The sequence below is a fragment of the Gekko japonicus genome, unplaced genomic scaffold, assembly GCF_001447785.1.
Source record: "Gekko japonicus isolate JY-2015 unplaced genomic scaffold, Gekko_japonicus_V1.1 scaffold4988, whole genome shotgun sequence".
NCBI lineage: Eukaryota > Metazoa > Chordata > Lepidosauria > Squamata > Gekkonidae > Gekko > Gekko japonicus.
The window spans coordinates 36076-45568 of NW_015165988.1; the positions used below are offsets into that span (position 1 = coordinate 36076).

The 9493-nt window shown below is 50.4% G+C and overlaps 1 protein-coding gene across 1 annotated transcript in view; it reads left to right on the forward strand.

Moving 5' to 3' along the window:
* LOC107110688 (dimethylaniline monooxygenase [N-oxide-forming] 2-like) overlaps positions 1-3873 on the forward strand; it is a 16105-nt gene extending 12232 nt beyond the window's left edge. Inside the window, 3 exon segments of the mRNA XM_015411488.1 lie at positions 129-201; positions 2546-2793; positions 3836-3873. Coding sequence (XP_015266974.1) covers positions 129-201; positions 2546-2793; positions 3836-3873 — 359 coding nt within the window.
* Positions 3874-9493: the final 5620 nt, after the last annotated feature.

Consider the following 9493-nt stretch of genomic DNA (forward strand, 5'->3'; position numbering starts at 1 on the left):
GGGCTTGTTGCATGTGCCCACCCCCTGGGCTCTTTACTGCCGGAGCTCCGCTCCTGTGCGCTCCTGCAGGAAATGACCTCTGTTCCTCAGGCTGCCCTAAGCACTACGTCTTTGGTGGTATTTTTCAGGCCTTATCAAGTTGCCTCCCGTTGATGTGATGATGGATGACATTGCCAAGAAGATTAAGAAAAACGAGAAATGGTGAGAAACCAGTTTTACGTACACAAGGGTAGTCTCTCACTTAAACTGGATCTGTACCAGGTTTCTCTTTCACAATAGTTTTTGGGTCAAGGAAGAGCAAATCTGCCTCGCCTTGTCCAGGTAGGTTTCTGGGTGGTTCATGCCTTGCTTGGGTTCTCAGTGCTCCTCTAGAGGTGCAGGGAATTCTTGCCAGCCTCTCAGTTTGCCTTTTGATGCAGCAGGCCAGGGTGCTGAATGAGGACCTCAGAAGAGCCCTGCTGGGTCAGACCAGTGAGGGTCCATTTAACCCAACATCCTGTCCCATCCAGTGGGCCAACCAGTTCCTCTGGAGGGCCAACAACAGGGCAGAGAGGCCGAGGCCTTCCCCTGAGAAGAACATCAGAAGAGCCCTGCTGGGTCAGACCAGTGAGGGTCCATTTAACCCAACATCCTGTCCCATCCAGTGGGCCAACCAGTTCCTCTGGAGGGCCAACAACAGGGCAGAGAGGCTGAGTCCTTCCCCTGACGTTGCCACTTGGCACTGGGATTCAGAGGCTGACTGCCTCTGAACATGGAGGTTCCCTTTAGTCACCGTGGCTAGTGGCCACTGATAGACCTCTCCTCCATAGAGGTGGATCCTCTGATAGAATGTTCTGCTGTACCCCTTGACAAAGTGGACTGGGACCCTTTATCGGCAGCTGGGCTTCAGAAGCAGTGGTTCTTGATTCACACTGGGCCCACATCTGGTGTGGTCATTGCTTCCCCGGAGATTGTTGCCATCCAGCTTCAGAAGTTCCAGGAACACAGCAGTTTGCTGTCGTGGGCAGGAGAGCGGACTCTAATCTGGGAGAACCAGATTTCATTCCCTGCTCCTCCACATGCAGCGGCTGGCGTGACCTTGGGTCATTCACAAGTCCTCTCAGAGCTGTCCTCTCAAGAGCAGTCCTTGAGAGAGCTCTCTCAGCCCCACCTACCTCACAGGGTGTCTGTGGTGGGGAGGGGGAGGGAAAGGTGAAACTGCTCTGAGGCTCCTTCGGGTAGTGAAGGGTTGGTACAAATCCAATCTTTTCTTCTTCTCGTCTTTATCAGAAGCTGGGCTTCCCCGGAGATTGTTTCCGTCCAGCTTCAAAGATTCTGGGAATGCACCTACAAAGAGACCACGTGGACAGAGCCCGGGATGTGGCTGTTCCTGTCAGGAACATCACCCAGGCAGGAGTGTGAGGGGGTACTGTCCCCTCTGGGATGGGGCCCTTTCCTTGGCCAGCAGCCACCCCTCTCCCTCCCCTCCTGCAATATTTAAAGGGCCCTTCAGCTGATCTGCAGGGAGCACGGAGGCCCGCCGGTCAGCCAGGGGGCCCTTTCAATCTTGCAGGCAGGAGGGAGAGGGGTGCGCACCATCCCCCGCTTCTTCCCAAAAGCATTTAAAGGATCCCTTTAAATGCTTTTGAGAAGAAGCAGGGGGCCTGTGCATACAGCTCCCCTTGATTCTTCTCAAACAACTTCTTCTAAAAAAAATCTTGTGGGGCTGGCCTTTTAAGGAAGGGGGCGGAGCCCGCAATAGCCCCACTGTAGCTAGGGGCCAGCCTGTCATCATGTAGGTAAAGATCTTGGTTCTAAACCCAGACCATCAGAGACACATTCACATAAATGCCTGTCTAAATAACGCAGGGGATTTTTGCACAGCCTCCAAAGAACTAATAGTACAGAGGACTTACTGGCAACCTCAAGTGGCCATCTATCTGGCCAGCGTCAAAGTCAGATTGCAGGACCTTTGGCCTGATCAGGACACATCCAGCTGGAAATCTGAATTTGGGGAGGGCGTGGTCTGCCGTGTTGGTAATTTCAATATTCCTTGCATTGCATTCAGTATTCTGTTCTGAAAAAAATACACTAAAATACAGAGGATGTATAGTCCCTCTATATGAGAATACATATGAGGACTGAATGAGTTAGCATATGTAATGAGAAAAGAAACCAATATCCCTGTTAAGTCCTGGGGAGTCTTGTAATAACTTGTAATTCAGCAATCTCCTTTTCCATTCTGAAGTTCCTTTGTAATAAAACAGCTACTCTGAGGTCATTCACTGAATGTCCTGAAAGGTTGAAGTGTTCTCCTGCAGGTTTCTCAGTCTGATTTGTGTCCGTTTATCCTCTGGTGCAGGGTTTGTCCTATTTGTCCTGTGTAGAGAACAAAAGGGCATTGCTGGCATTTAATGGCATGTCCAGTGTTAGCAGATGAGCAAGTGAATGAGCTTCTGATGCTGCAGTGGATGTTGTTATAGGTCAAGGGAGTGTGTTGCCTGGGTGTATGTGGCAGTCTACAGGGCCTGAGTCATGCCAGACAATTCCCCTCTGCTGTCCCCAGGTATGCCCCCAGCCAGCACATCTCCCTCCAGGTGCAGTACGTCGATCATGTGGACGAGCTGGCTTCCCTGTCGGGAGTGAAGCCAGACCTGCTGCGCCTCTTCCTGACGGACCCGAAGCTGGCTTGGAAAGTGTTCTTTGGGCCCTGCTCCCCAGTGCAGTTCCGCCTGAACGGTCCCGGGAAGTGGGACGGAGCCAGAGATGCCATCCTAACCCAGGAGGAGAGGATTGTCAAGGCCACAAAGACCCGTGCGGTGCACGCACTGGCATGCACGGGCGCTCACGCCACGTCAGTCCCCTGTTTGCTTATCAAAGCGATTGGCTGTCTTGCTGTCTTTGCTTTGTTTGTAGCTTTTTTGTAAGCTGGCTGTGTGGTGCCCGGGGAACAGTTCCTTTGCTTCCCCACTCTCAGGTTGCCTTTCCCCCGCACAAATGCTCTTTCTGCCCTCGCCTTTTAACCCATGTTCACCATGGTGTCCTCCAAGCAATTCTGCACCAAAATCGAGTTCAACCTTCTTTTTATTCCGGGTCCCCCCCCCATTCCCTCCCTTCAGTGGTCAGCCTGGTTTCAGTCTGCTGTTGCCCCGGGTTATTTGGATGCCATTTTGCCGCGGACTTAAATTGCCTCGACTCGAACTCTGAGAAAATCCGGAGTGGCGGGCCAATGCGGAAAGTACCAGAGTGGCCTCTGAGTGGCATGCCCAGTTGCTGAGGGGCTGGATCACGCAGTTTCATAGTCATCAACACACGTGGTCTGTGAGTTCCACCCTGGGAACTTAACTCCTAGGCGAATGCAGGCCCTCTTTGGATTGGGACCTTCCCATGCTGGTTTCCTGACCGAGCCCTTCTTAGTCCTGCTGGGGAAACGTACATGTGCTGAAAGAGAGATGCACATTCCCCCACTGGGACGGAGAGCTTCCCAGGGTCCAGTTCAGCGAGGGCTGCCAGCTCTGGGTTGGAAAAATACCTGGAGACTTTGGGGGTGGAGCCTGGGGAGGGCGGGGTTTGGTGAGGGGGGGCTTCAGTGGGGTAGAAGGCCATAGAGTCCACCTTCCAAATCAGCCGATTTCTCCAGGTGAACTGATCTCTGTCACCTGGAGATCAGTTGTCATCCCAGGAGATCTCCAGCTACCGGCTGGAGGCTGGAAACCCTAATTTCAGGTCAAGCAAATGGCTCACTGTGTTCCTGGCTCCAGCAGGACATGCATGTGCCTTGGAATTACATCCCCAGCACGGAACTTACCAAATGTCCACGTGGCAGTCACGTGTGTCTCCCATCTGGACTTTGCAGACTGGGTGACCCGGCCGGTACTGCAGATGGTCCTCTAGTGCCTTTCCTGTCATACAACCCTGACCTGGGCTGCTGCTTACCTTACAGGCAGCCAGCCTGGGAATGAAGGATGGTATTTATCCAGTGACTGGAGAGACGGGCAAAGATGGACTGGCCAGTCCTGCTAGCTGAGGCACAGCTTTCTCATGGGCTGCACGGGTGAAGGCAACTGGGCCGGGGCCCTAACTGAGGTTGGCGCTTGTGGCAAACCCCCAGTTTTTGTTAGGTAGATTTCCAAGTCTGGTTGGCTAAAACACGTCACCCTCAGCTTCAAGCTGTCAGCTGAAGAATGTGTGCGCTTATTTCAGGCTTCCTCCACCTCCACTGGCTGCTGGAGGAGGCATTCTGTTAACTCTTTCTCCCCCTGGCAAAGAATAAGCTTCTCATCTAATCCAGAACATTAGCTTCAAATCACCCGGGAAGGTTTAAATGTGATTGATTTGGTTGTCTGGGTGCTTTGGTCTTCTGATGCTAGGGTTGTCAGAGCCACCAATCAGCTGGCCAGCAGGGGGACTGACCAGTAGAAAGAAGAAGGCCCAGGCCACATTGCCAGCATTGCACAGGAAGTAACATCATGCCAGCAACTTCCTGGTGATGCTCTGGTATTTGGGCGAAAACTCTATGGCAGAAGCCAGTTTTACCAGTGAGTTTTTGGCCCACTACCAGAGCATCACCCAGAAGTTGCTGATGTGATGACATCACTTCCTGTGTGACACCCGCAATGTGGCCTGGGCCTTTCACTGTCTCCTCGTCAGTCCCCCACCATCTCCTGCCGGTTGCCCCAGGAGGGACCTGGCAGCAGTTCTGGGGTTTGCAGGCTTCTGAGGGAAACAAATCCAACTCTTGTCTGCAATGCCAGTCTGGTTGGTGTCTTGCATTGCCATATACGTTTCTGATTGCTTTTGATAATAAACACTTTTCCAGCTTTTAAAATTATAGTTCTATGTCTAAGTCTTTTTGCAGAATGCATTCCCAGGTCCTGATTTCACCTCTTTGCTAGGATACTGTGAACCAAGGATCAGCGTCCTTTTAGAATTAAAGCACCAAAGTACATCAACATTCAGAACACGAGAACGACAAAGAAAGAAAGTCCATTTTTATAACTGAAACTATACAATTTAATTTCACTCATCATTGTCAATTTGGCTGGGAATCCATAAAGTTTCAGCACCCTGAACAGTGGTTTTTATAAGTCCTTTATTAGGAAGTGACACACACAGGATCAACATTCAGAACACGGGAATGACAAAGAAAGAAAGTCCATTTTTATAATTGAAACTATACAATTTAATTTCACTCATCATTGTCAATTTGGCTGGGAATCCATAAAGTTTCAGCACCCTGAACAGTGGTTTTTGTAAGTCCTTTGTTAGGAAGTGACACACACAGGATCTCACATTAAATATACCTAGGAGAACCCTGTGAGAATCTTTTCGCTCACTGGCCTAAATCTGTGCACAGTTTGCATTTGGATTTGGTGGCAACTGTTCACCTCTCTCGTTTCCCCGTGCAAAAAGCATCTCTAAGAAGCCCTTTTGTACCCACAACAATCTTTGCTTATGCCAGCGTCCCATCTACTCCTCCAATATCCCTCTTTTTAAAAAGAGCCATATTTGGTTCTGTACATAACCATATCTGGCTCTGGAGTCATCGTTTGCAGAGTCCTGCTATAAACAGTCAGGTTTCCTCCCTCTTTGCAGTTTAAAGAGCACCCCAGGCAGGCGGGTGCTTGCCATTAACTGGAATCGGAAGAAGTGTTGTATTTTGATTTCCATCCCTCCCTCGGTCTCATCAAGATGACATGTTACAAGCATCCCCAACCCTAAATTTTAATACGCTAGCAAGCTATATAAACTATTCAGTGGAAGGAAACCAAGGCATCTTTAAGGTGCTAAACCTCTACTTGCTTTGTACCACTGAAGATTGGGAAGGCAGTTCACACGAATTTTTGTTGTTCAGTCGCACAGTCGAGTCCGACTCTTCGCGACCCCATGGACTAGATCCCGCCAGGCCCTCCTGTCTTCCGCTGTCCTCTGAAGTTTGCTCAGTTTCATGTTCGTTGCCTCGATGACACTGTCCAATCATCTCATCCTTTGCCGTCCCCGTCTTCTTTGACCTTCAATCTTTCCCAGCATCAGGGTCTTCTCCAGTGAGTGCTCCCTTCTCATTTGGTGGCCAAAGTATTTGAGCTTCAGTTTCATTATCTGGCCTTCCAGGGAACAGTCAGGGTTGATTTCTTTGAGGATTGACTGATTTGTTCTTCTTGCAGTCCAAGGGACTCTCAAGAGTCTCCTCCAGCACCATAGTTCAAAAGAATCTATTCTTCGGCGCTCGGCCTTCCTTATAGTCCAACTCTCACAGCCATACATGACTACTGGGAATACCATTGCTTTGACCATGCGGACTTTTGTTGGCAGGGTGATGTCTCTACTTTTTATCATGCTGTTTAGGTTCGCCATTTGTACTTGCTTTGTACCACTGAAGATTGGGAAGGCAGTTCACACGAATACCATGCCAAAAAACAAAAACCCCACATGTAGAAAATCAGGATGTCAGGAATAAGGCAGGCCTACCAGTTTGGTGTAGTGGTTAGGAGCGCAGACTCTAATCTTGGAGAACCAGGTTTGATTTCCCACTCCTCCACATGCAGCTGGCATGACCTTGGGTTTGTTAAGTTGGGCACAAGTTCTCTCAGAGCTGTTCTGTCAAGAGCAGTCCTCAAAAGAGCTCTCTTGGCCCCACCTACCTCACAGGATGCCTGTTGTGGGGAGGGGAAGGGGAAGGAGTTTGGAAGCCGCTCTGAGACTCCTTTGGGTAGTGAAGGGCAGGGTATAAATCCAATCTCCTCCTCCTCCTTCTCCTCCTCCTCCTCCTCCTCTTCTTCTCTGACACATTAGATTTCTATGTACAAGGATATTTTTAAATAAAGAATTCAATCATCTAAGCCTCCGCTGAAGTATGAAATGGTGCACCCCCGCCACAGCCCTAGCAGCTCCCTGAAAATCGAGAAATGTTGCTGTCAGCTGCAGAGCTTGTGTTCCCCAAGCATCTCTCACATGACTCAACACTACTTAGTCCCGGCAGTGCATTGGAAAAATTAAGAGAACAGGCGTGGAGTTTATACCATTTCATGTGGCATTAGAGAATCAGAGCATCAGGGATCAGAGCAGCAGAGAGAATTCTCACAAGTATTGTTGAGGTAAATGGCCCCAACTTTGCCTGGTAAATTCCTGCCGAATTTGTTTCTTGTTTAAGAGTTTGTTAAGCTGGGCACAGTCAACAGGGAGGGGCTTTGCACAAGCCACATTGAAACTGAATATCTCAGTAGATTGAGCCATGTAACTTCATTGAATCTTAACTGCTGGTAGCTGCAGTTCAAAGAATTGGCTGGAGACCTCCTGGGATGACAATTCCAGATGACAGAGATCAGTTCACCTGCAGAAAATGGCCTCTTCGGAAGGCGGACCCTATGGCATTCTACCCCACTCCCCTCCCCAAGCCCCGCCCTCCTCAGGCGTCATTCCCACAATCTCCAGGTACAGGTATTTCCCAACCTGGAGCTGGCAACCCTGAATTGCAAGCAGACATTTCTTGGCTGTCATCCTTAAATTTATAATTCCATTCTAGAGCCTCTTACAGAGAAACCCTAAGCAGAGTTGCTTCAGTCTAACCTATTGAAATCACCGGGTTGAAACTGTAATAACTCTGTGTAAGACTGCAACCTTAGATGTTTTTTCCAGTAAGGGAAACACAGGCCCCAGTCACACAGGCCAGACGCCTATTGAAAAATCACCGGGTTGAAACTGTAATAACTCCATGTAAGATTGCAACCTTAGCTGTTTTTTTCCAGTAAGGGAAACACAGGCCCCGGTCACACGGGGGAGGCATGGCTAATTGCCCCGGCGCAGTTTGATCCGCGATTACGCGATCAGACGCGCTGGCGGCACACCACGGGTCCTTCCCTCTGCGCCGGCGGGTAAATGAGGGTGGCGATCACACAACGATCCTGCAGCGTGGCAAAGAAGCGGCACGGCGCGATCACACCAGCAATGGCTAGGCGCCACTGCCAGGACAAACGGGGTCTTTTTTTTTTAAAGCCGAAATGGCACTTTCGCTTTCCTCTTTGTGCGCATGCACCATTGGGTGCTTGTGCGCATCTTGTGGAGACTTGGGGGGGGAAACTGTTTTCGAAGGGACATGGGCGGGCGCCAGATGCCACCACCGGAAACGCGATCAGACGCCAGCCCTTGCCCCTCGGTTTCCGGAAACTAGTACCTCGGAGGTACTAGTTTTTAACTCTGCATCTTCGGCAGGAAGCTTCGGGTTCGCCACGGGAGCTCTACACTTCCCAGATGTTGCGGTGTGATAGCGCCCGGAAAATCCACCTATCTTGTGTCTCTGTAGCATGGGTAATGCTCCGTGTGACTGCAGCCACAGAATGCTTTCGTTAGAATTTGTGGAGCAGAATAATGTTGCAGTCTGTTGGTCACCCATCACTGCAGACTGCAGAGGATATGAAACATTCTTGTTTTGGCTCTATTCAAAATGGGGAAAAGCAGGGCTCTAGTCGGGGGGGAGCTCTCAGGTACGGAGCTCCGGAAGAGAACCTCTAGGGGGCGGGGCGGTCACGTGGTGAAGCCTCTCTTTGTGCGCATGCGCCGTTGGGTGCTTGTGCGCATCTTGTGGAGACTTGGGGGGAAAAAACTGTTTTCGAAGGGACATGGGCGAGCGCCGGATGCCACCACCGGAAACGCGATCAGATGCATGCCCTTGCCCCGTGGTTTCCGGAAACTAGTACCTCGGAGGTACTAGTTTTTAACTCCGCATCTTCGGCGGGAAGCCTCAGGTTTGCCACGGGAGCTCTACGCTTCCCAGATGTTGCGGTGTGATTGTGCCTGGAAAATCCACCTATCTTCCGTCTCTGTAGTGTGGCTAATGCTCCATGTGACCGCAGCCTTTCTTGTCTTTACTTTTATTCTGGATCAAAACAGAGGGGATTTTAACAGTAAGTGAAAGGACCATAAACCTCTCTGTTTCTTGGTTGCATTTTTCAGAAGTCAATGAGAATTTGCTATGGGTCACATCATTGCACATTTGGGCTTTTAAGTCATTGGATCTTTCTTCCTCAGATCCAACACAGGTTCATAGGGATGCCAGCCTCCAGGTGGGGCCTGGGGATCCCCCAGAATCACAGCTCATCTCCAGATACAGAGATCAGTTCCCCTGGAGAAAATGGATGCAGCAGAGGGGAATGGCTTTTTAAAAGAAAAATCAAAGGAGAGCACAGATGAGCTTGGATGGCCACTGCAGAGGAAGGAAGGGCTCCCCCCTCCCCACTCCCAACTATTTTACTGCATGGAAGCAGCGGGGGGGGGGTGTCCCTGCTTTTGGTGGTCTATATGGAGCATGACGGAGTGAGCTCCCATCTCTAGTTCCAGCTCCTGCCAACCTAGCAGCTCGAAAGCAAGAAATTGCAGGTAGATAAATAGGTACCACTTCGGTGGGAAGGTCACAGCGTTCTGTGCGCCTTGGTGTCTAGTCATGCCGGCCACATGACCACAGAAACGTCTTCGGACAGCGCTGGCTCTTCGGCTTTGAAATGGAGATGAGCACCACAAC